At 33.7% G+C, this 25,365-nt stretch overlaps 5 protein-coding genes across 13 annotated transcripts; 3 read left to right on the plus strand and 2 right to left on the minus strand.

Annotated features, from left to right (window-relative positions):
- Positions 1-1,191: 1,191 nt before the first annotated feature.
- Positions 1,192-7,906, minus strand: LOC18034716 (histone deacetylase 9). 6 transcript variants are annotated; one of them, XR_002904351.1, is made up of 16 exons: positions 7,713-7,906; positions 6,857-6,969; positions 6,645-6,762; positions 5,961-6,035; positions 5,622-5,841; positions 4,800-4,863; positions 4,352-4,444; positions 4,143-4,251; positions 3,899-3,948; positions 3,728-3,818; positions 3,559-3,629; positions 3,226-3,324; positions 2,480-2,546; positions 2,223-2,347; positions 1,595-1,705; positions 1,192-1,476 (listed from the first exon to the last, which is right to left on the minus strand). XR_002904351.1 is itself a non-coding variant. In XM_024179567.1 (15 exons), exons 1-14 carry the CDS (start codon positions 7,747-7,749, stop codon positions 2,265-2,267), a joined length of 1,290 nt encoding a protein of 429 aa, XP_024035335.1. In that variant the 5' UTR covers positions 7,750-7,906; the 3' UTR covers positions 1,193-1,476; positions 2,223-2,264. The 6 variants fall into 6 exon arrangements, 5 of the variants coding, with proteins under 5 accessions (XP_024035335.1, XP_024035334.1, XP_024035338.1 ...); XM_024179567.1 differs by lacking the exon at positions 1,595-1,705 and having other exon boundaries at positions 1,193-1,476; XM_024179566.1 differs by lacking the exon at positions 1,192-1,476 and having other exon boundaries at positions 1,494-1,705.
- A 117-nt stretch (positions 7,907-8,023) lies between these two features.
- LOC18035102 lies at positions 8,024-9,480 on the plus strand. Its single transcript, XM_006424244.2, has 3 exons — positions 8,024-8,169; positions 8,993-9,155; positions 9,260-9,480. The coding sequence occupies exons 2-3, from the start codon at positions 8,994-8,996 to the stop codon at positions 9,305-9,307; spliced, it is 210 nt and encodes a 69-aa protein (XP_006424307.1). The 5' UTR covers positions 8,024-8,169; position 8,993; the 3' UTR covers positions 9,308-9,480.
- Positions 9,481-10,863: 1,383 nt separating this feature from the next.
- Positions 10,864-13,388, plus strand: LOC18034419 (protein BUD31 homolog 2). Of its 3 annotated transcripts, none has more exons than XM_006424246.2 (4): positions 10,864-11,023; positions 11,659-11,866; positions 12,420-12,607; positions 12,991-13,388. In XM_006424246.2, the coding sequence occupies exons 2-4, from the start codon at positions 11,773-11,775 to the stop codon at positions 13,144-13,146; spliced, it is 438 nt and encodes a 145-aa protein (XP_006424309.1). In that variant the 5' UTR covers positions 10,864-11,023; positions 11,659-11,772; the 3' UTR covers positions 13,147-13,388. The 3 variants fall into 3 exon arrangements, with proteins under 3 accessions (XP_006424309.1, XP_024033738.1, XP_006424308.1); XM_024177970.1 differs by having other exon boundaries at positions 11,728-11,866; XM_006424245.2 differs by having other exon boundaries at positions 11,693-11,866; positions 12,991-13,231.
- A 319-nt stretch (positions 13,389-13,707) lies between these two features.
- Positions 13,708-17,663, minus strand: LOC112095799. Of its 2 annotated transcripts, none has more exons than XM_024178114.1 (3): positions 15,618-17,663; positions 14,608-14,915; positions 13,708-14,171 (listed from the first exon to the last, which is right to left on the minus strand). In XM_024178114.1, the coding sequence occupies exons 1-3, from the start codon at positions 17,621-17,623 to the stop codon at positions 13,831-13,833; spliced, it is 2,655 nt and encodes an 884-aa protein (XP_024033882.1). In that variant the 5' UTR covers positions 17,624-17,663; the 3' UTR covers positions 13,708-13,830. The 2 variants fall into 2 exon arrangements, with proteins under 2 accessions (XP_024033882.1, XP_024033887.1); XM_024178119.1 differs by lacking the exon at positions 13,708-14,171 and adding an exon at positions 14,287-14,344.
- Positions 17,664-20,954: 3,291 nt separating this feature from the next.
- LOC18033677 (probable DNA double-strand break repair Rad50 ATPase) lies at positions 20,955-22,386 on the plus strand. Its single transcript, XM_006424248.2, has 4 exons — positions 20,955-21,377; positions 21,476-21,586; positions 22,041-22,121; positions 22,227-22,386. The coding sequence occupies exons 1-4, from the start codon at positions 21,135-21,137 to the stop codon at positions 22,299-22,301; spliced, it is 510 nt and encodes a 169-aa protein (XP_006424311.1). The 5' UTR covers positions 20,955-21,134; the 3' UTR covers positions 22,302-22,386.
- Positions 22,387-25,365: the final 2,979 nt, after the last annotated feature.

The following is a 25,365-nucleotide window of genomic DNA, read 5'->3' on the forward strand; positions in this document are numbered from 1 at the left end:
TAGAATTGATTCTCCTATTTTTTGTAGGTCCAAAATTGAGGCACAGGTGACAGTGTCCACCTGATCAGCGTCCCTTATTGAAAGATTGGTCTCTCAGAAAGAAATGGGCAGATATAAGAGTTGCAATTTGGTTGACATTTCTGTCACTTTGTTGCTTACAAGTTACAAAGTACAAACACTGGTTTATACCTATTGAAGTTTGAAGATATCAACTCTAGACATGGTGTAAAGATGTTACAATTTTGATGTAGTACTACAAAAGCAAATGTTAAGTAATGTCAATTCTGCAACAAATTAAATATGTCTGTGGATGGACTGAGAAGAAGCGGCGAAATTCAAAAGATATTCTTTATGTTGAATTTAAGTCTCCAACAATATGCTTATGTTAGTTCATGGATTCTCTAAAACCCACCTTGATTAAACTAGATATGCTGTCATTTTCAAGCTGGTACTATTAGTACTAAGTTGCAATGTACTGTAAGTGTTCTCATAGTTGTATTCAAAGTGTTTGATCTTGCTACAGAGCATAGTCACTTGAATCACTTTCATCATTCTAATCGTGTAACTTGGTTGTTTCCTTGTTGTTTTTTCACCTCTACCTTTTTGTTTTACTCTTCAGTAGGACAATTAATGGCTGCCATGAGACAGCAAGTGCAACATTGATTGGTCATAAGACAAAAGTGCTTAGTTAATGTAATTGCAAGTGATTCCCTAGAAACAACTACAACAATGAAGTGTCCGCAGGCCTCAAACTGTTATATATATGTGTGTATATATCCCTTTTCATTTTATTTTGCGCGAAAGTCCTGCTTTTCCAGCATGATATGTTATAGGAAATGGGAAAATTTTGCTGTGATGAAAAGGATGGGAAGTTCAGTTTCAGTAACCAGAAATGAAGCCCGTGACCGTGAGGGCCATTTTGTAGTGTTCACGGCTGATCAAAAGCGCTTCATGATTCTTTTATGGTGTGTTTACTTGAGAGTTTAGGGAATGAGAATGAAGAAATATGAATAAAACATATGTTTATTTAATAAAATATAATTTAAAATGAAAATAAAACATATGAGTCCCACACAATTTGAGAATAAGTAATAAGAATATAATTTCATGGGGAGTTAGAAATGAGGATTCCCATTCCTTAAAATAACTTTTGTATCCCTATAATTTTTTTATATTTTCTTAATTATTTTCATTCAAATCACAATTAAACGGTGTATCTTCAAAAAGTGATTTTAAGACAACTATTGCAGTTAGTCTGAAGAGGAGTTTGGGTTACAGGTTGATGGGCCTATCACACTGCCTTGTCATGCATCATTTATGGAGACTGGAGTACATAATCATGTTGATTGAACAGCCAGCCGCTAAAGATCTAGAACAAGCTTTGCTCATCATGTCCGTTGATACCAGTTGCCGCACATCATTATCACTTTTACATGGAGAGCAAACGAATCAGCGGAGGCTACTACTTGTTTGCCACTGTTGAAGAGTAAATATTGTAGCATCAGCCTCCCTTATAATTTCTTAAGAAAGTTCATTGTCAAGGACTATGACACTCATTTATTGAATGGCGAGATGGTTAAATAAGTAATTTTACTAATTCATGATAGTGACTCCATATGTGGGCTAATGAATAAGGACATATCAATCATCCAACCACGGTACTGTACAATGCCCTCCCGCTCCATTGAAACTCCCAGCTACACTTCTGAAAGTTTGATCAGATTGTAAAGTATAAACATGCGCTTTGTATAGCAATACTTGTAATACATAACTGTTGTAAAACAGAATTAGGAACTAATAAATAAAAGCAAGTAGATGCTTATAAAGCATTTGCTTTTACATGGGTGTACAAAAGTTCAAAAAGGAAAATAAAGTTTTCCATGTCAATAATCACAGAATAACTACTCCATTGTTGTGCTTTCGAAAATAGATATTGCACGGAAACACAAGAAGCCACGAGGATAATTGAATTCAATGGTTGCAGATTCCTAGTAGATAATTTAACCAATTCTTTTCAATATCAAGATGGCAACATGCTCAATTTTGTTGAACTTGCATCGTTATCCTGCCTAAAACAATGGGTAGAATACAAAATACTTCTACAATTCAGTCAAAAACAAAAGATTTTAAGGTGAAACAATATGAACAGATGCATCATAGATAACTTTTTCCTAATTATCCAGGTGCTAGCCATTAATTCAAATTTAATTACAACACTTAACTCGAATCTGCCCTCCAAAGGGGAAAAAAATTGCTCCGTTGCGTTACCCAACGTCCATGTGATCATTATCATTGTCTCCTTCGTAGAATTCATCATCACGCTGGATTTGCTTGTCTTGAGTGTGCTCTGAAAAGACAATTACTTGAGTTAGGAAAACAAAGAATCACATGATGAAAAAGAAATTTTAAAGATCATATGAGAAAGAGTTAGTGTGTAGGCAACAGGCACAACAGAGCAAAATTCAGGGATTCAACTTACGATCCATTCGTTCATCAGGGTTCTGCTCATCTTCATCAAATTCAGGAATATAGAAGTCGGGTGGAACCTGAAACTCATAAATTACTGCTATCAGCAGCCAGAGAATGATAAACTGAAAACCACATATTAGCAGGCATGTAATAACCTCTAAGTTGCCATCCAAATCAAGAGGAGTTCAAAGTTTTAGGCCATCCTGATCAAACATAGATGTTTCATTATTCTAGACATCTCATATAATTTAACATGAGTAATCCATAATAACAACTGGATCTTAAGGATATAAAATTGCTGTTAATTGAATACAACTTTACCCCATCATAAATTTTGTGAAGAATGGATCATCATTTCAGATGCAACAAAAGACAGAAAGTAATCCATAACCAGGAAAACTTATTGCTGGGTCACAGCTAATCAGAAGACAGCCAACAAATTGATGAATGATGAGTAAAAAGCAACTGAATGAGTCATGAGTGATGTGAATGCCAGATCGTTAGCAAGAATGTAACACAAAAATTCAATGATGAGTAAAAAGCAATTGAATGAGCCATGAGTGATGTGAATGCTAGATGGTTAGCAAGGATGTAACACAAAAATTCTGTAATTTGTACAAGAGGAAAGGAACTTCGCAAGATGTGTAGAAAAACCAAGCAAAAGTAACAATATATAAATAATCAGTCAGCTATTACAAACATTATTAGGCTCACTGATTACTGGATTTGTTTGACAACTATTGTCATATTACTAACCTCTTGCATCTGAACACTTGGAGCATGTTGTATGGAACGAAGATTTTCTAGTACTTGCATTTTAATCGTGCTAAGATATGATTTGCTATTCAAATTCTCCTGCTCAATCAAAGAAAATGGAAGTACATCATCAGGAAGGTTGCAGACCATCCGCAGGAAGGTTGTAGGGTCAATATCATAAAGACCATAAATTTCACATGATAGACCATGTTGATTAGCTCTTGCTAGGCTTAACTTGAATGTATCTAACCTAGCTGATTAAATGTAAAAAATAAAATAAAGAATTTGTTTATTGAAGAGAATAAATTTATCAATTTCTTTGAAACTACATACTATGTGTCCATTTGGAATTCTCAATGAACACTCGGGGGCAAAATACTTGATATATTCATTTTCTGGAATTTCTGCAAGAAACATCAAATTAACGTAAAAGTTAGAAAATGTAATTCAGAATAAATGAAACTGAAATATTCAATTGAGGCAAAAGATTAAATTGGCATACCATTGGGAAGCTCTGTATCTAAAAGAATTCCTGTTTCAACAGTCCAACACCGAGCAACATTTTCTTTAGTGTATCCGCCACCTCCAGTGACCTGCAGGGAAATGTTCCTCTCTACATTAAATTTGTGACACTAATGAACTGCATGTACAACTTGAACAAATAAAAACATACCAGTAAGGGGAGATTGAATTTCTTGACAAATCGAACACATTCAGCATGACCTGTGAAAGCCTCGCAAAATCATAAGAAAGGAAACACTAATATCAACAATTTAACATCAATGATTTACGCATAGCCAATAACTCAAGACCAAGCAGATATCTTCAAGTCTTCAACAAAAGAACACCAAACAAGCTCCAAAAAATGCATTAAATTAAGGGGGAGAACAAAAGTCTCAACTACAAAGATTATGCACCATCAATGGAGAGATTGAAGCAGCCCAAGCGATCCCCAGCAAGAGAATCTGCCCCGCATTGAAGAACTATGGCACCTGGTGCATATGTTTCAACAACCTTGGAAATAATCTACAAAACAGATATTTCCAAGGGAAAAGTTTACACTTAGACACCATTAAGCCAAAAAAGAAAGTTATCCAGCCATTAGATGTTTGGGACCAGAACTTACTGTCTTGAAAAGTCGAGTGAAGCTAGTGTCATCAATTCCATCCTTGAGCGGGACATTTATAGCGTAAAACTTGCCTTCTCTTTCTCCTATTTCCTTCAATGAGAAATTGAGAATGATTCTTATTTATCAATCCAATTTCAACTTTGGCAAGAAAATGGCAATAACTAATAAAGATGTTCCCAAACAACAAAGAAAATAAATGTAGACATATTCATGTTACTGAAAAAACCTTGAGCAATAGAAATTTAAAGTAAAAGACATAAACAATGTGACAAAACATTGAATACTGCAAAGCAGTAACAGACAAAAGAAGTATTCATACATTCAGCAGTTCACTGAAAATTGACATAAAAAGCAAAATAATTACCAATGCACCTGGACTGAGGTCAGTGGTATTGGCATCTAAAAGATACAAATACAGAAAACAAAGGAAGACATTAATAAGTACCTTAACATCACCAGTTCCAGGAAAGAACAGATCCCCGAACTTGTGAAAACTAACAGTCATCACCCTGCATTTTGAAATTCACCACGTTAATTTGAGTTGAATAGAACAACAACCATATTGAGTAGCATAATCTATGCATTTCTACGACCATTTTCAGAATGTCAGCTGTGTTTCTTTAATCTATTTGGTCAGCACTATGTAATTATCAGTCCATTTAATGGAATTACCACAGCCAGCCTTCTAGAGACCTAAAAAATTTAGAAATATATAAGAGGTTCTTTCAAAAGCAACAGCAAAATACGATTAAAACAATATTGTGCCACGGGGAAAACCTATTCAACCGATAAAGAAGATAGGCTTTTAAGAGTACTTCATGGTTTGAAAAATCTGGCTTGATTTGTTAATTAGCATGTTTGAATAATAAATTTCAAAAATAGCAAAAACTTGACTCATGTATCTAGGACATTTTTTGTTTGAAGCTATAGTCAGAACATCCCAACAGCTGATCATAAGCTGCAAATACCAACTTAAATTAAACTTACAGAAACTATTTACATTATCATTAGAACTCCACATACATTTAATTTATATTAACTCCATAACATGTTCAGTTATCTATCATGAGAAACATACTTTACATCTGGGTATGTCACCAGAATAAAATATTTTGTCAGGTTGTATCTGCAAGTTTGAAGTAGCCTAATGCAATCAGCAGTGAGCTGCAGATAGTATTTATCTTGATTGCTTTAAATAATTGGGTATCTCATCACTTTACATCCCATAGTAGTTATAATTCATTGAACGATAAAAAAATTATACTACCTGTCAGTGAAATAAAAGGCTTCTTCAACTCCATCACCGTGATGCACGTCGATATCAATATACAACACACGAGCATGATATTTCAAGAGCTCCAGGATCCCCAAAACCAAGTCATTAATGTAACAAAAACCGGATGCTTCGCACTTCTTAGCATGGTGTAAGCCACCAGCCCAATTTATAGCAATATCACAGAGCTGATTGTTTAATCTACGTGCAGCATCTGTATGCAAAGGAAAACCAGTAGTTAAGAATGGAGAATGAAGACGAAAAGCCAAAATTAATGGAGAATGGAGACGAAAAGCCAAACTCAACAGCAGCTCTATGAACCTTTTAAATTACCTATTGTTCCACCAGCATAAATTTGACAAAATTCAAACAAGTTTTCAAAGACTGGGCAATCTTCTCCAAGATTATCTGAGGAAAGTAAAAATAGATGAGTTAAAGTTGCAACCAAAAGAACTCAAGCATCGCTCAGTTAAATTTACAACCAAAAGAACTCAAGCATAAGTTGGAAAACAAAACTCAAGACTAAATAAGTTCAGCTATAAAAGAAAAGCACTAAACCAAACAGATCATAGACTGATGTCATATCAAATTTATTTCTTATTTTAACCAATTCAATTAATTGTGCTAAAAAGAGGCAGCTACAAGGAAAAGTTAATGATTGTGAACTAGATTGAAAAAGCAAATCACACACCATCAAATTAACTTCAGTAACAGACCATGGCAAAGCTATGATAACTATCAAACAATAAACATCTGATCAAGTAACTATCTTCCTTTCATTCCGCTCACACCACCTTAAACAAGTAAATATTGGCTCCAAAGTAGATGGGCAGCCAATTTCTAAAGAACGGAGCAAATTTTTTCAAGATTTTCCATCTAATAGAATACTTGATTTTACATTGAGAGTAGGTTATTCCCTTCAAGAGGAAAATATTCATTACAATATTAGAAGTAGCAATAAATGATTAAAAAGAATGAAAAAGAAAATAAGGTAAGATTTGGCTAAATAGGCCATACATTTAGTTAATTCTTGTCGGAATAGATGTTGAGTGTCCGGTGTAATCCGATGTAAAAATTCAACATAATCAGCCGAATGGAACTGTGCAAGCTCCACTGGGTATGCCTTATGTGGCCGCTGCATTATACAACAAAGTCCCAAAAAATTTTTTTTTTATGTCTTGCATAATTACAAGTTATGCTAATGAAACAAAACTAAACAACTAACTAACATATATTTCCATCTTCTTGTGAAGATCATAGGAGAGAACCAGATGGTGTGTCATACAGAGCCGATGCGGTTTCATTGGATGGTTAGGCCCAAAATACACACTGCCCACATCTCCTGCAACATCCACACTTAAATATAAGCAAGAATCTATTAAAATTCAACCAAAAAAGAGAAAAAAAAAAAAAGAACAATAAGTAACTAATTGCCATACTTAACATCCATAAACAAGAAAAATTGGTATGTCTTATCCAGAACATCTTCCTTAGCACCTTGTTCTTAATAGAAGACTACTGAATAGTGACTCATATTAAATTGGATGGTGCTATCGTGTGCCTGGGAGCGGAGCACACATTAAGAAAGAACACTAATCTCTAGATTTGCAAATAATACTCGACATGATTAAATCTAATGTTTTTAAAAGATATTAGATTATTTACTTGAATAATTATTTAGTGCGTGACCTAAAGGCACACATCAATGCAACCCAAGTTTTTTTTTTTTGGTTCTTTTTTCTTTTTACATGCCAGTTACCAGCTACCACGCTTTACATTCAAATTATTCAATTATCATAAAGAAAAAGAAAATTAAATTAAACAACTTTATTAACTAGTATTTGGTTAGAGAAAGGTGTTGTTGTGGGGGGTGGGGGGGGAGGCAAAGGACCTGAATAGTTAAAAAAGCTGAACTTGAACTAAGCTAGGCCTTTAGTTTCAGTAGTGAGATGAGCCGAATTTTGGTTCAGTGATTAATTGCGCTAAATAGAATATAGCAGCGGTTGTAATTCTATCAAAAAAAAAAGAAAAAGAAACGGAAATTAAATTAATTAATATACACGAAAAAGATTAACAGAATGGTACCGTCGTAAAAGTAGGAGATTTTGTCCTTGGAGCGCATTCTAGCGATCGGCCAATAGAGGATAAGTGGATAATATGGCTACGACGTTGAAAATTGCGCCATTGTTGAACACTTGAATTTGCAGAGGAGAGAGGGATGGAGAGGTGTGCATACGCTCGTCCGTACTGAATCACTTCTTTTATTTACGATGTCGTTCGAAGATAGACTGGGCCGGTGTGTTTAGCCACAGCCCATGGACCGATCAAAATATTCTCTGACCGCACCACGTGGCAAGTAATTAACGTTCACCGTAGTGAACTGTAAACCTAGAAACCGTAGAGAAACAAAATCCGTAGAGAAATTTCAAGCCTCCTCAACTCTTCTTCATTTGCACATTCTGGTAGTTTCTTCTCGCTGATAGACTCGGCTACCGATATCTCGTTCGTACATTTTATCGCCCGAAATCTTCCATTTTTTCACGTAAGTCCTTCTTCTCCCCCGTTTAAGCATCTTAGATCTAGTGGAATTGATTATATTTTTTTTAATTATATTTGTTGAAGCGATTTAAATCTTTTTTTTTTTTTCTTTTTGATTCGGTCGTGATAAGGTGATTGCTGAGTTTTCAGCTTAAGATAAAAGCTTGTTTCGAAATTCATCAAAATTAGGGTGTGATAATCCTTTGATTACTACTCTTTTCATTTTGTTCAACGGTTGAATCGTAAAATTAGGGTTCATAGTCCTCACGTTAATATATTTTTGAATGTAGAAAAATTAGGGCTAGACTTGTGAGAAGTTCTTGTGATTTAGGCTATTCAGAAAAAATTGACTTGTTGCAAGCCTGGGATGTAGACGACAGATGTAGAATTTTATTTTATTTTCAATGGGATCACAATTTTTTTTTTTTTTTGAATTGGAAATTGTACTTATTGGATCATTTTGGAGTACAGTATCATTTTGTTGAAACTTCAATGTACACGCACGTAATTGAGATCAGAATTCGGTAGTTTTTATTAAATTGTATCCTTTATACTGAGGCTTGCATGAAAGGGGCGTCTCTTTCTCAGCCTTGTACAGATAGCAGTTCTTTACCATTTTTCTTGATATATCTTATTGGGTTATATATACTTTTTTTTTTTTTTGGGGGATGCTGTTCTATGTGCCCCACCCCCCCCTCCAAAAAAAAAAAAAGGATCACATGCTTGCCTTTTCAGTTAGAAAGAGCATGATTAATTGGTTTGTTAGAGAGATTCAGGAATTTGCTTTGGCCAGACAATATTTATTGGTATCTTACTCTTTATTGTAGAATGTCGGAGACTGAGGTACCCTTTAGGCCACGGGAGAAGCTCTTGGAGAAGCAGAAGCATTTTCAAAGCATCCATAAACACACCTACTTGAAAGGGCCAATGGACAAGATCACCTCTGTCGCCATTCCAATTGCTTTGGCTGCCAGTGCATTGTATCTAATTGTGAGTGTGCTTCTTTGTGCTATAATATATCAAGAAAATTTGAATGGAATTACTTTCTCTCTATCTGTAGTGATGTAACTGAATTTACATATTGTGTTATTCAGGGACGAGGGATCTATAACATGTCGCACGGGATTGGGAAGAAAGAATGAGGAAGCTTGCTGTCTTTTTTTTTTTTTTTTTTTTTCTGTTAATGGGATTTTGGTATTTCCTGCTCATATTTCAAAGAATTCAACGGCCTTATACTTTGGACAAGTGTCTTCTGAAATTGATCTCTACTATGTTTTAATAATTGCAACGAAATGGAAGTTGAAACCTTATGATTGGTGCATTGTTTTTCAGACTGGTTTCTGATACTGGGAAAGGAAGTCTTGGTTTGAGCTAGCTCTCTTAGTTTACTTAATTTGCTTTCTTCCTAATTTTTTATTATGCTTGCTTGAAGTCTTTTAAACCACCGTAAGGGTCTACTTAATGTAACTAGCCTCACGCGGCTGTCTCCAGGAAACTGTAAAAGTTTTGGAGAAGTCCTAATTTGAAGAAAATAATGTTCATAGAAGTATGATTCTGTAGTTTCTGTTTGATCATTTGATGGCCATTCAAATGAATAATCATTGACAATATGTAGTGTGATAGGCACGTCTGTTGGCCTTGCCCTTGAAGTATCATAGTCAATAGAATTGTTATAAATCAAGATTTGCTTCTCTAGTTAAACGACTTGCGGAAGGTCATTGAAAGATTCCTATCAAGCATTCAACTCTATAGAATGTGTGAGACTTGTGGGTGAAAATTAAAATTAATATGAAACGAACGTCCTTATGACCCCATGTAATCTCACTCTCGATATGTTCCATAAGCAAAAAGCTGTCTTGGTCGTAAGCAACAAAGGTGTAATTCAATGCGCAAATGAGTAATTTTCAAAATCAAACTACCACCATGCTCAATTTCCTCTCATGGGCTTATATACTTTATTTTGTTTAAAGGTGAAGGGGTGAGCACAGTTCTAATAAATATTTTATCAAAAACTTTAAATAGAGTTATAAAAAATAAAAATAATAATAACCATAGTTGAACTCGAAATAGGGATGACAAAAAGTCCGAGCCAGCTCGGTCCATTCCCACGAACTTTGGCTCAAGTTTTGCGCATGAGGGTCTGGACAAGGGCTTAGGAAAAAAAAGCTTGGTGTAAGTCCAAGTCCTCTATTTAAAAAAAATTATAAATTAGAATAATAAATTCAAATTTAAAAATAATAAAAAATATAAAAAAGTAAGCTCAAATTCTTAATTTATATATCAATAATGAATAAAAAAACTTAATTATAATACTAAACTCTCTTTTAAGTATTAATTAGTTGAGAGTGTTTGAATTAGAGAATCCAATACTAAAAAATTAAATCTCTAAATTTTTATTCACTTTATTTATTATTTTATTTTAAAATATTTATTTATTTTAATTCATTATTAATTATAACAACTGGATTATTTTTAATTTTTTTTTAGTTTACAATAATTTTAAAAAAATTAAAAAAATAAGTAAAAGTCTAAACTCGTTCAAATCCAACCCAAACCTATAGTGAACCTGGTCTAAGCTCAGCCTTTACACTGCTTATCTAACGGCCTGAGGCATGGGCTTGAAAAAGCCAAGCCCTTAATTTGCCACTCCAACCCGAAAACTGTACCCATAACGGCAAAAGCAAAAGCAAAAGGTGTACGTTGGGCTGTTGCAGCTGTAGCATAATTAAGGATTTTGCTAGCTTTACAGGATACAGCCCCTTATAAAATGAGTAAATTAGCCCACCGCGTGTAAGTTGCAGCTCATTCTTCACATCGACACTAGCAAGAAGCAAAAGGGCAAATCGAGCAACAAATCGGTATGCATTATGCTTCTTCCTCTCAGCTTTTTTCTTTCTGTTTTTTTTTTTTTGAAGTTTTGAAGTTGTAATAAGCTATTTTAGGGATGCCGTTAAATTCATACGATCACTAGACCCAACTATCAACTAGGTTGGTTCAATGAAGAGATTTTTCTTTTTCCTTCAATTTAAGTTAGGTTTGTCTTATAATTGCAGAACGGAAGGATATGGAGGAGCAGTCAGTTAAGGGAAGATTTATAATGACATTAATCGATTCTGTGCCCTAGTTAGTTTCATCTGCTTTGTAATGAACTATGTCACATTAGTTTGTAGACTCAATCTTTAGAACAATAAGGTGCTGTACATTTGAACAAGTGATGATGAAGTCACCTATTCTTTTGATACCTACTTTGACTAATGGCTTTAAATGCATTTATTTGGAAAATCTTTTTATGGAAGTTCCTTAGAAAAAGCCGTAAAAGCAAATAACATTCACATATTTAGTGAAATGAAGTCCTTGTCTGCCAAATTGTCTGGCCAAAACTATGTTGTTTGTTTTCTTTTGCTACCCATGTGCCCGCATTTGGTGAGAATGAATGTTCTTGTCGAACCAGATTGATGTAACACTTGCATTTCCATTGCTGAGTTGCGTGCAGATCTATTTATAAGTTAGGTCACTTGGATGTGTAGGTTGGAGGAGGCTCTTGAAACTCTGTGCCTTTTAGCCTGCAGATTCAGTCGGTTGATTTGATCAAGCTACAGGTTGCAAAATGCCTAAAGTGAGGACAAACCGTACCAAGTATCCAGATGGGTGGGAGTTGATTGCGCCTACGCTTCGTGAGATGGAGGCTAAGATGAGAGAAGGTTGGGTACTGATTCTGATGAAATGTCCTCTTTCTTTTATTAAACTCTCTCATAATACTTTCTTCTGGCTATGTTTTTAAAAGAGTAAATGTAAATAATCTAAACATATTACATATGAGTTTGGTTCTTAATTAATCTAACTGCTGTTTTTGTCTTTAAATTTTTGTTTACAAGAGGCCTTCCAACTGTGCTAATCTTTATCTAAATATTATGTTGATTCCCATCCAGAAGAGAAGTTTAATAAACTAAGCTATTTTTTTGTGGGTTGGTTTCAACTGGAAGTGAAATTCATGCATTGTTTGTTTCTCCCTTTCCATTGACTTTGTTATTTGACCACCATTGCTCTTGAAAAGAAAGATTTCTTTCTGTTTTTAAATTTTAATAACCCTTCCAATGTGTGGCTGGCCGGACCTCTCAATTCATCTATAACATAAGTAAATTTTTATGTTTTGTTAGTTCAGAGAAGCAGAAACTAACACTGCAGTGACCCCTACTCATTTTTTATCTCACTTTGAAAAAAAAAATTAAGAATTTTCTGATTTCTGCTTGTCAGCTGAAAATGATCCACATGATGGCAAGAGAAAGTGTGAAACACTGTGGCCCATCTTCAAAATTGCGCATCAGAGGAGCCAGTACATATTTGAGCTTTATTACAAAAGGAATGAGATTTCCAAGGAATTGTACGAGTTCTGCTTGGATCAAGGATATGGTGACAGCAACTTAATCGCTAAGTGGAAAAAGGTTCATACTTGCAGTTCTTTTATGAATAAATTATGCAAAGGAGTTTCTTACTTATTCACCGTTTAGTGATTTTCTTTCTTCTTTGGTTCAGAATTTCAAGCTTATCCATGATTGGGACAATGTTGAAATCCAAAATTAAACAGTCCTGATATCTGACTTGTTCATCTGCGTAACTCACTCTGCTAGTGCACTTTTTAGCTTTTCTGGGACATGGGTTTTAACAAATATATTATTCAGTTCTTAACATATATATAGCTTTAGACCTCAATGATTTGTGAATATACTAATTAGATACCATCTAGTTGAATTACCTTTAGTGAAGCCTCTTTAATCTATTTCAATAGAAATATATTTCTCCCTGATATACTTCATTTGAAATGCAGCCCGGATATGAACGACTCTGCTGCCTACGATGCATACAGCCAAGGGATCACAACTTTGGCACAACATGTGTGTGCAGAGTTCCTAAGCACCTGAGGGAAGAGAAACATGTTGAGTGTGTGCATTGTGGCTGTAAGGGCTGCGCAAGTGGGGATTAATTTGAGTACTTTGTCTAGCTTTCTTTTTTGCATTCGATGTAGCTTAACTCTTGGAGGACTGATAGTATCGACAATCAGTTGAGCATGCGTGACTTTCTAACTTGCAAACATCATTAAATTTGCAGCTTAGATGATAGTATAATCTTGTTATTTATAATCTTAATTGCATTTATGGCTCACACTTAAGGTCGCTGTCCTTAACTTACTCGCCAGCTAACTTTAGGACGTTTTGAAAAAGATATCCACCACTAATAATACTTCAAATTTTAAATCTTGTAAATCTGCGGCTGCTTTTTCTTTCCCTCGTATCAAACAGCTTGTTCATCCTCGAAGAATACTGACACTTTGAAGTCGATTTGGAATCATTTTGCAAGCCATCTACAAAATCAAGTACTTTGATTGTCATTTAGGCTTCTCCAGGGTGTCATGTAATTCTTATTTGCAAGGAGGGAAATGCTCGTTTGTCCAATTATGATAACAAAAATTAGAATAAACATTTAGAAGTATTTGCTAACATTCCAAAAGATGAGCAAGTCTACCATTTCATTCGCTCACAAAAGAGGCGTTTACAAAATGTGAAGTTCGGCCTCTGGGATTTGGACTGAAAAATCTGGGAAATCTAGCTTTTGGGCCATTTTATTAATATTCCTAGTATGAAGAGGTGCTACTCTCAACAGTCACTATCTAAACGGCATTTGCAATGGCGTGAATCTCCTTCTTGCTCTTTACAAAACATCGACCCTTGGCCTCAAAATCAAGTTTATCCAGGTCCTCTGCAATCCCTAAGTAGCCATACAGAACACTTTGAAACTTATCTGCTTGCCATGATTTGTAAATACTATAGTTGCTTTGGGAAGTGATTTTCTGGATCTCAGCTCTCCCCTGCTTGTTCTCAGCATAAAGCTTGTGGAGATTCTCTGCTTCTTGTAACCCAGAAAATGTTCCATGGAAGTTCACCACCATTATACTTTGATTTGTAGCTTTCCCACGGCACACCTTGGTGATTGTTTGACCAAATCCCATACCTAAAATGAGAATTGGACCGGTTAAATGGAAAAAAAGAACGAAGGACATAGAAAGCAGATTGTGTATTGCAAGAACATCTTGTAGACGACAACAAAAGGAATCAAAGAAGGAGCTTTGTCAGGTCAGATATAAGTGCATCAAGTCATTCTGAAACAACAGATTTTTGAGAAACCTGCCAAACGAGAAGTCCACTCCCTTTAGAAAGGAACCCTGGATACTTGTCCTTCCAAGTTCTAAAAAGTTAAAAAGAGTTTCAAAATTTCTTGATGCCAGAAATGTCAAAAACAGGTGAAATCATTTAATTCAGCAAGAGAATACTCATTGAAGACTAAAATTTTGATTAGAAAACATGTTTAGATGATGAAACAGAATCAGAGTGCTTCATAAATTATCAGAACACAGAGGGAATGATCACTAGTGTAAAGGATAACTTACCTCTGATGATAGACATGAGCTCTTCAATGCTTACAATCTTTCGCTTATGTGGATTAGGATTCCCTGTGGAACTGTTATGGATGAAAACGACTGGTGGCCATATAATGAGATCCTGCTTCAGAGCCCAGGCTTCAGAATCAGGCAATATCTGTTGATTCCATCCACCTTTGGGGTTTGCTGCATAATTCCATCCCATTAGAACACAAAGTGCTCTGTGAAAACCCAAGTGCTCTGCTCTCAGGTCTGCTGTCTTAGTCATGAAGGCATGGTTTGCCAAACTCAATGTGTCCACAAACTCTTCTGAGAAGCTGATTCAATATGTAAAAGAACCAATTATTAAACAATTACACCAAATCAGGGAAAGCTGCAGTAGCATCAATTCAACTAATTTGCAATGAGAATGGACAATGATCTGCTCCATATTCCATTAGTTATTTAGAAACTAGAAACATATCTCTGAACCAATAATCACTACCGATCTCTACAGAGATTTATCTGGCATATCAGTTACTGAGGAGTCTTTCTAATCCTATATTTAATGAGAAAAAAATCAAAACATACGTAGAAAGGTTTCTAGAGTGTGAGCAGACAAATGGAAGACCAGTGCCAAGACTTGGCAGAAGAAAGCATTCTTATAGTCGATGGATTTATTCCTAATAGTGTTAAGCAGGAACAGATACAATAATAAACTGATGAACACTGACAGGTGACAAATACTATGCTTCACTCCTAAATTACAAGATGAACCCAGGTATTCTCTTTTCCACTTCCATATGCTTCTCATTCTCTATCTCTTCTAAAATATGCATGGTAGGGTTTTAGTTGCATTTTACCCTATGATCATAGCTTCGTCTTGACTGATTAAAATTCCAACCAAAAGTAAATTGCCCATCAAGCTACAGCATAATCTATGTATTGATTGCAGAAGAAAGTGAAAAAACTAAGTTGGAATTGAAAAATGGGGATAGATTTAGCTACCCCTCTTTGAAGCATAAAAGTATATCACAGACCTGCCACAAACGCTGCATTTTAAAGTACTTGTTCCTAGCTCTGTGAATTTCCTTTTTTGAGCTTGGTTCTCATTCAATTCTTTAACAAACTTCATAAATGCATTATGGACAAGTTGTTCAAACTGCTCATCTGAGTGTGCAAGTGAGTCCTTGTAACTTTTCATCTTAACTTCAAATGAATCACTTCCATGCAAATCATCCAAATAACTTCTACGGAGCTTGTTTTCTTTTTGACCTTTAATCTGAGGCATCAACATATGACTGTTCTGAGCAGTTCTCAAAAGCTTCTCAGTCATTTGACAAGAAGGTTTGGTTGACAAACTTGAATGCCCCAAACGCTTCTTTACACTTCGGACAGGACCTAATCTCTCTTTTATGTTTGGACGAGGCCCTAGACGCTTCTTAATATCAATTTTAGAAGATCTTACAGGTTCTTCACTTAAATGCTCTAGCATATATCCTGGCAAGAACGGAGATGGCAACGGGTCTTGACTTGCAGTCTCATCAACTGTTTTCCTGAATCCCAAACTTTTTGTATCCCCCAATTTTCCAGCATCTTCAGAAGTCCATTGTTCATCTACATTTCTGGAATTATGAACCTTATCAGAGGAAATCCAACCGAATGATATATTTTGTTTTGCCCTTTGAGTAATCATTGACAAATCTACAACACGTCCTTTTTGAAATATACTTTTTGATGGCTCCTCAGTGGCTACCAACATTGGTTGAAATCTATCTTCATTCTCGTACAAAATGTTTTGATGTCCTGAATTATGAGTAATCATTGACAAATCCACAATACGTCCTCTTTCAAGCAAATTTCTCGATGACTCCTCAATGCTTGAAACCTCTTCTATCAACATCTGCTTTGATCTATCTACATTCTCATGCACGACATTATCATGACTTGACATTTCCAACCTTAGGAAACCATCTCTTCCAAAACCGTGATCTTTTTCCACTTGCAAACCTCCACAATCCAAATTCACTTCTGATCCACATTCAACATGCAAGCCTCTAGACCCTGAGCATTCTCCATCTTGCTCCATTGCTTGTGACCCTCTGCTAACATACGAACTCCTAGAATCAGAACATTCCCTATATTGCTCCATTACACGCAATTCATTACCAACATCAAGTTTCTGATTATCTAAACCACCATAATGGTCCAATACCTTGTGTGAACTATAACTACCTTCAATTTTCTCCACAATCGGATCTGAAATGCTAGCTTTAAAACTATTTCGAGGCATATAACAATCTTGATCACTAGCATTATTTCTACAAAAACTATCATACTGATCATCTAAACCATCGCCATGGTCCAATCCCTTGCGAGAACTATAACTCCCTTCAAGTTTCTCCACAATAGAATCTACAATGCTAGCTCTAAACTTCTTTTGAAGCCTATAATTATCTTGATTACTAGCAACATTGGTACTAACAATATCATACTCACCATGATAATAAGCCCGCCTAGAGTTACAGTTCATCATTGCAGAGGATTTCGAAACTGAGTACCCATCATTGTACATCACATTATGATCATTCTTTAAACTGACCAGAGGCTCAGTTGTAACACAAGCCTTTGATTCGAAAGCAAACTTCTCTTCTTCTTCTTGTTTATATAATCCTTTTGCTGATGCCACAGCGCCATTAGGCCCAGCGGGGCACATTGAATATGGGTTTCTGCCAAAACCCACATTGTAATTTTCCCTATTGATTCTACAACGGTCTTTATCGGGAGTAAAACCGAAATCCGATATATCGGGTCTATCGGGCAAGAGATTGGCCCACTCGAACTTCATGGAAGCTGACTCTTTTCTCGCCCACGTCTCATTCAACCGTGACAGTTTCCCCACGTACCGAAATTTACCGTCGTCATAATACCGGGTCGTATTAGCTGGTCTATGTCGTTCCGGTTCATTCCGAACCGGACGGAAATATCGTTGTGTCCGATTTTCTTCAGTTTCTCGGTCCCGATTTCTCGGCCTTTGCTCTCTCATAACCACGCTTGTGAGAGTGTTTTCTCTGTTATAAAAAATTTAAAAAGCAGTTCAAAAAAATTAAAAAAAAAAAAGTGCTTAAGGAAATTAAAATTTATATCTCGGAGTTTTGAATGTTTGATTGTTTGTGCAAGAAAATGGAAACGGCTTTCTTTTGTTCTTGTAGGGTTTTAGCCTTTAGGGCTTGGGCTTCGCTTCTTCTGCACGCTTTAGTATGTTTAGAGATTGTGTATAGTTAAATGCAGCCGAGCCTCGAATTCCTTGAAACGTGGCATCTCGTATGTGGGTGAATGCATAGTTTTTGTTTTTATTATAAATAACATATCGACACGTCATTGGATTTTTTGATCTGAGACAGAGAATTTTCATCCGAGTAATTTTATACGAGTAACTTGTCCTTGTGACGATGTGTCCGTTACCCGGTAAGCGCGAAGGTAGGACAAAATGGTTCGTTAGTCGTTTTTAAAATTATTTTTGAAAGGGAAATGTCATCCGAATTTAAAGGATAATTACGTATAAATTATGTGCTTGAAAAGTAAAATTGAAAATTTTATTTTCCAGAAGAAATAATTAATTTTGAAATAATGACCAGATTAAAAATAAAATAAAAAATGGAATATAATATTCCATGATATCACATTATCGATTCTCTTATTAATTAGCAATTACATTAATTAAGAAGTAAATTAAATCTCTAAACGAGTCAAATTTGCCTTCTTTAAAAAAACTATGAACCAATCATTAAATCGTATAATTATTCTTTTGGAGCTAAAATCAAAATAATATCCTTGTTATGTATCTTCATCAATCTTATTTGCATCATAAACTCACTTTATATGTAGAGACTTCTTCTCTTGTGAAGATTTGTACGTTATTATCTAACTTTTTCTCTTGTAAAGATTTTGCACGTTATTGTCTAAATATAATGCTGCAATTTAAAATATAAAATCTGTATTTTAAAATGTGTGAAATGAGTTTATCCAATTTAGTTAAATAGTAAAATTATATCATTCTGAGAGTAGAGAAGAAGCAAGAAGTAACTGTGTCTATGCAAGTGTGTTGCAACTGTTAAAATGAGTGCAATGTAGATTAAAGATCCCTCATTATAGTGTTGATAAAAAAAAAAATTAAAAGTAGGTGGTCGCTATTGGCCATCTTTTTAGTTTTAATTAAGGATAAAGTAAGAGATGGTAATATGGTTTTATGAGATAGGGTTTTGAAAGTTACTTTCATGAGTATTATTATGAGATAACTGACATAATACCTCTGATATATTTTAAAATTTCTCTTATTATAGAATACAGATGATGATATAAAACTGCTAGCTCATACTTAATAAAGTTGTTAAGACTTCGAGTAACTTTAATAATTCACTTGCCAAGTAATTAGTGTCATGATGTGTTTTTTGGGAAGGCCAAATGTGGGAAACATACATCTATATATATATATATATATATATATATATATATATATATATATATATATGTAATTGTTCAGGGCATAGACAGAAAGTAAAATGGAATCTGCTCCTATAGCTTATCAGGGAGAGAAAAAGAAATAAAAGGGGCCCAATTTTAACGCAAATTTAGGCTGCTGGCTTGACCGCATTCCACCTTAGAACAGCATCATCAGCAGGATGGTTTCTATTTTTTATTTATACTTTACAAAACTTAATTATACAAAGATTTATTAAAATAAAATAAAGTTGATTATGGAACTCGAGGAAGACGTAACGAGTCTTACTCGTTATAAAATTTATTCTACTACAAAGAATTAATCATAATTAATCTTTCTAGATACTTAGTGCAATTGAAACACACATGAAGAGCTTGCTGGCTTGAACTGTCCAGATTCCATGATACCCCAGCCAAACAAAAGCTAACATTCAAAATTTTCTTCTACATGCATCTATATAACTGGCAACCCTTTTGCCCATTCATATTTAAAAGCTTATTGCAATTTGTATTCTGATCATACTCTGTTGAGTTTTATTTAAAGAACTGCATGTCACTATGAGAATTGCAAGTTTGGGTAGCTTTTAAAAGATTTTGTGAATACAGAATCAATGTGGGGGCTAGCTAGTGACAAATCTGTCATATGGTCCACAAGCAATTGAATTGAGAAACAAAAGGATTGGATTAATCATAAAAGTTTCTTATTATTATATCTCAAATATAATTATAGGATTTAAATATCAGAAGTATATATAGTACTTTGTATGGGAACATCAAAACAAAGATCATGTTTCCAATTCATGAAACAAATAGTCAAATATAAGATAAAATTATACCTTGGACAAATATTCAGAATTCAGAAAAGGGAAAAAAATCCAAACAATAAAATATAGAAACCCAATAATATGAGAAAAAAAAAACAATTGCAGATAGGGTATTTTATGACCAAACAAACAAACGAGTGGGTTATCACAGAATAGAAGCAATAATTGACTACTAAAACAAGATATTGGAAAAAAAGAGAGGATAAAACAACTCGAAAGATTAAAAGTGAAGATTCTTTGTTACAAGGCCAAGCTGGAAGAGTAATGATATTATAAATGTAATAGAGCCACCGAGTCTCCAACTCTATCTTGCCCACTAAGGCTCCCATTAATTCATGTCATGTGTAGTGTAGGTGAGCCCTTACCATCATCCACTCCACATAAACAAAACTTCTGCCCCAAGCACCACTCTCTTAATAGAAAAAGAAAAGTTACCAATACTATTCAGGACTCTGCTACCAATAACTGAAATCAAATTGTACTGCAACCCACTATAAAGGAAATTATATAAATATATGCAAACACACAATTCTTTACAAGTACACTAAAGTTTATTTATTGAGTGATGTATAAAGTTATGTTATATTTTATACCATATGCCATTAATTTTGTATCACAAGGAAATAATACCCAACTAAAGTGAGTTGCATAGTGCAGTAGTTAGAAGAATTTGTCAATGTACCAACTTAAGAAAATATCAACCTCACCAAAAGATCAATAAACTATACTAAAAAGTAAAGGAGATCCTACATAGAAGAATTAGTAATAATTAAATTCTATGTACTGCTAACTAAGCAGAGCTAAACTTAAATTTCAATACAAAAAAGTATAATGGTGTCAATTAAAGTAAAAGTTGGCCCAAAAAAAAAAAAAGATCATTAGGATTCCTGGCAATAAGTCTAATTCATTCAGTAAAGGAGAAATCATCTCCTAACTTTCATGATGATAAAGCGACAAGGGCACTTTAGTAGTTTCAACAATTCGCTTTATTTTAATTATAATTAGCATTTGTTGGGTTGTAAACCGTAAGGAAGTTTGTTTTCATACCTTTAAAGCCAGTTTTGGTTTTTATAAATTCCACCTACCATATTGGAGAAAGAGAGCCATCATTCTAGTTCTAAAAGAAAAAGTTGCAAACTAAAGAAAGAAAGCTAGCTAGATTGATAATCTATAAACACAAAAGAGAATTAATCAAAGGGCTTCTTTAATTTTGTTTGAAGCATTGAGCTAGCTATGGCAGCAATGGCTACACAGCAACAATTACAAGTGCAAAAAGTGAAGAACCCGGGGCTTGTTAGCTGCAATGGGAGTCCAACTAAGGATGAAAAAGAAGAAGACATGTCAAGATCAGCATTGGCTTTGTTTAGGGCTAAGGAAGAGGAGATTGAGAAGAAGAAGGTTGAAGTTAGAGACAAAGTTTTTGCTCAGCTTGGCCGCGTCGAAGAAGCTACCAGGCGCCTGTCTGAGATTAGAGAAGTAATTTGATTGATTTGTTTCTTCGTCGATCTATTATTCATGTATATGTTTCTTTGTTTCTTGAAATATAATTAAGAAAATATTTTGATTTTCATCAGGAGCTTGAAACTTTGGCTGATCCATTGAGAAAGGATGTTTCAGTTGTAAGAAAGAAGATCGATACACTTAATAAAGAGTTAAAGCCACTGGGTCTCACCTGCCAAAGAAAGGTGAAAATTTTACAGCTTATTTTTCTTTATATAACATTGTTTGCATCACGACAATTATTATTAATTGAACAATTCCATTAATTGTGATTCAAGATTCAAGTATACCATAAAAAAGTTAGAATATGCTGTTAATTTGTTTTTGTTTATGTTTATGGGTGGAGTTTTATGTTGTCTATCTCATTAAAGGCCTCTTAAAATCAGAAAATTCACAGTTTCCTTGTATAATTTTACTATCATAACTTGTCTCTTCTTCAATATTTATTATTTAACCAAGCAAAACATTGTCCATATATAGTATATTTAATTATTTAATAGCTAAAATTCAAATTTTACAATGTATAGATGTCCGCACTTGAGAGTGTTTATGTAAATGTATTAGTGTGGTTATTTTTTTATTCTTTAATTAGCTGTTGACCCAATTTTTATTTTTATTTTCTCTTATCATTGTATATAGGAGAGGGAATACAAAGAAGCTCTTGAAGCTTTTAATGACAAAAATAAGGAAAAGGCTCAATGGGTCAGCAAATTAATGGAGGTAATTAGTCACTTAATCTTATATCAACACTACAGTTTCTTATTTCTGATAAAAAGTCCTTTTACGATTTTTTTTTTCCGCCTTTTTTGCTCTTTGAATGAACAGCTGGTGAGTGAAAGTGAGAAAATGAGGATGAAGAAGCTGGAGGAACTCAGCAAAAATGTCGAACTCCTACAGTAAATTGTGCTAATATGATGATTTACTTGTGTGATGTAATTAGAATTTTGTTGTATGTTTTGGTACATGTTGTGATCTTCTTTCTTTATGTACTTTTGTTGGTCTTTAATTTTGATATATGCAGAGTTTGTTGATTTAGGATCAAACAAAATACTCATAAATTAGTATGTCATCGTCACCAGGTTTGTTCAATATTCAGATTATGAAAGTTCAGTACTTGCTTAATTGATGAAATGTATTTCATTTTCCTTATTATCATCACAAAAAGAGAAAACGGAAGCATAACATTAATTGAATTTGCGTGTGTCAATGAAATCCACCGCACATAAATACATATGTCTGTCAATGTAGGTTGTTGAACTAGAAGCCCGATTGCAATAGTTTCTATTTTCGTTAAAGAAGAAAGATAATCCAAACACATTAGAGGTGAAAGATAAGGCTAAAGACGTGGCCAACTTATGACAACTCAAAATTGAATTGGGCATCTTGTAGTTGTAGATCGAGCCTCATAAAGATTCATTAATAATTTGACACAACATCGTGTCACATTATTTTCATTTTTCAATTTGCTAGCTTGAGTGGTACTTGTTTATTAACATTGCGTTGGGAAATAATTTTCTTTTGTTCCCTAAAATTTGGGCATTTATCCAATCAATCCTTATATTTTTATGAACACTGTCCAACGTAGCTCAAACTTTTTAAAGGGATTCAAAGGTCAACATTGCCTCCAGTGCAGTCCTACCTTATAACCCCTTGTAATGTGCCTGTGCCTATCCATGGAACTAGGAATGACTGATGGTCTGGAGACTGTGCGGGGTGCAATGAACCAAAAGATTTATGCTAAATACCTCATCATAATCATTAAGGTGTGCCTTCCCACAGGAACAAATCAATAATAATAGGTTTGGTTGGGAGATTGTTCCAAGAAAAGTTAACTAATAGATACAAGATCTTGACGTAATAAATTAACAAGAGAGAAAGTTGGTGTAGCCCACATGATAGATACGAGATTGCTTTATTGTAATGTATGGTCATAGAAGAGTACCAGAAGATATATAATTCTCCATGGTAAAATATAAATAATAGTCTTCAATTTCTCATGATAGATCCGAGATCTTGACACAATAAATTAACAAGAGAGAAAGCTGGTGTAGCCCACATGACATCTCTCTTTTCACCATTAATCTAAGGTCAAATGAGATATATCATGTGATATTTCATATAATAGTTCAATTTTCAGCATTTGCATATGGTTTTACAAGCTAATAAGACAACAAAATATATCATGAGAAATTGAAGGCTGTTATTTATATTTTACCATGGAGAATTATATATCTTTTGGTACTCTTCTATGATCATACATTACAATAAAGCAATCTCACAGTAGAGACTATATCTGATCGCATGCTTTCAAAATAAATTTTGAAATTAGTTTGATTACATGATAATCGAATTATCTTATAACATTAAGGATATAATTTAAGTATTATTTTAGTAATTTTGAGTTTCACATTGAGTTTTTAAATTAATTAGATATTGAAATTGTTTCCTGTTTGGCTTGAAATTACTACTTAATAAAATTATGAAAACATTCCTATAAATTTTGTGTAATTAAATGAAATATGATATTCAAGTGAAATTGTGAGAATAATTGAAATTATAGGAGTGGTCACTAAAATTTCCATGAACTTAAGCCAAGTACACGATCATTTGGTGAAACTGATCGAAATAGCGATTTTCCCTAAATAAAGAAAAATGGATAAGGTTTATAACTTGTTTAAATATATCGAATACCAGTCTGTTGTCTCTAATTGTAGAACTCGGAGGATTCTCCGGTCTAGAAGCCATTGAAGCATCTAAAGCCTTATTTAAACAAGTTATGAAAGCCGAGATTTTCTTCTTTATAAAAACAGGACTCAATCCAACTAACTACCATCATTTCGAGTCCCCAGGAGTCAAACCTCCTGCTGCGACAACTTTGATAATGGTGCTGTAGCGCTGCTTCTACACTCTATCTCCATGCTGTACTGATGCCCTTTCTATCCTGTGTTTCTTGTTTTTAGAAATTATCACTGTACCATCTCTTTTTTACCTTATATTCATCCAATTATTAAAAAATTTTAAAATATTTCTTATACTATTTTTTTTTAAATTTTGTATCAACTAGACACTTTTTAACTAATACCGTTAAATAATTTAAATGAAATGATAATTTTACCCCTAAATAAATTAAAAGATCATTTTATTTTACAAAAACTTTGAAAAATAAGAAAATTATAATTATAAAAATACCTCTAAATTTAATAAAAAAATAAATCTCAAAATTAGAAATTTTATTTTTAATAAAAATCTAAATAAAAATTATAATTATAAAAATAATTACAAAATTTTGGAATTTAATAAAAATCCCCTAAATTATTAAAATTTTGGGATTTATTTTTTAATAAATAAATTCAGTTATTTTAATAACATTTTGCAAAATTATAATTTTTAATAAATAAAGTCAGTCATTTTTATCTAAATAAAAATTATAATTATAAAAATAATTACAAAATTTTGGGATTTAATAAAACCCCCTAAATTATTAAAATTTTGGGATTTATTTTTTAATAAATAAATTCAGTTGTTTTAATAAAATTTTACAAATTTATAATTTTTAATAAATAAATTCAGTCATTTTTATTAAAAATTTGTAAAATTATAATTTTTAATAAAAATAATTATTAAAATTTTGCAAAATCTATATTAAATAAAAATAACTGAGTACCTTTGTTTGAGATTTATTTTTTCATTAAATTTAGGGGTATTTTTGATGGATTGTTGAAGGTTTAACTCTTCTCGCCAAGCCGATTTGCTGGCTGTTGGAGTGATGTAAAAGAGTGAAATACATGAGGAGTTTCTTTACTCAGCCGTCTGGTTATTTTGCTTATGTCCTTTTCATATTGTGACTTGTCATCTCTGACTGATTTGCTAGACCTCAACCAAGGGTTTATCTATGCTTTTTTAAGGGAAAACTGAATGCGAACGGGAAAGGTTGTTATTCTGTTTTGTGTGTTAAACAGTAACC

Source organism: Citrus clementina, unplaced genomic scaffold (genome assembly GCF_000493195.1).
Source record: "Citrus clementina cultivar Clemenules unplaced genomic scaffold, Citrus_clementina_v1.0 scaffold_8, whole genome shotgun sequence".
NCBI lineage: Eukaryota > Viridiplantae > Streptophyta > Magnoliopsida > Sapindales > Rutaceae > Citrus > Citrus x clementina.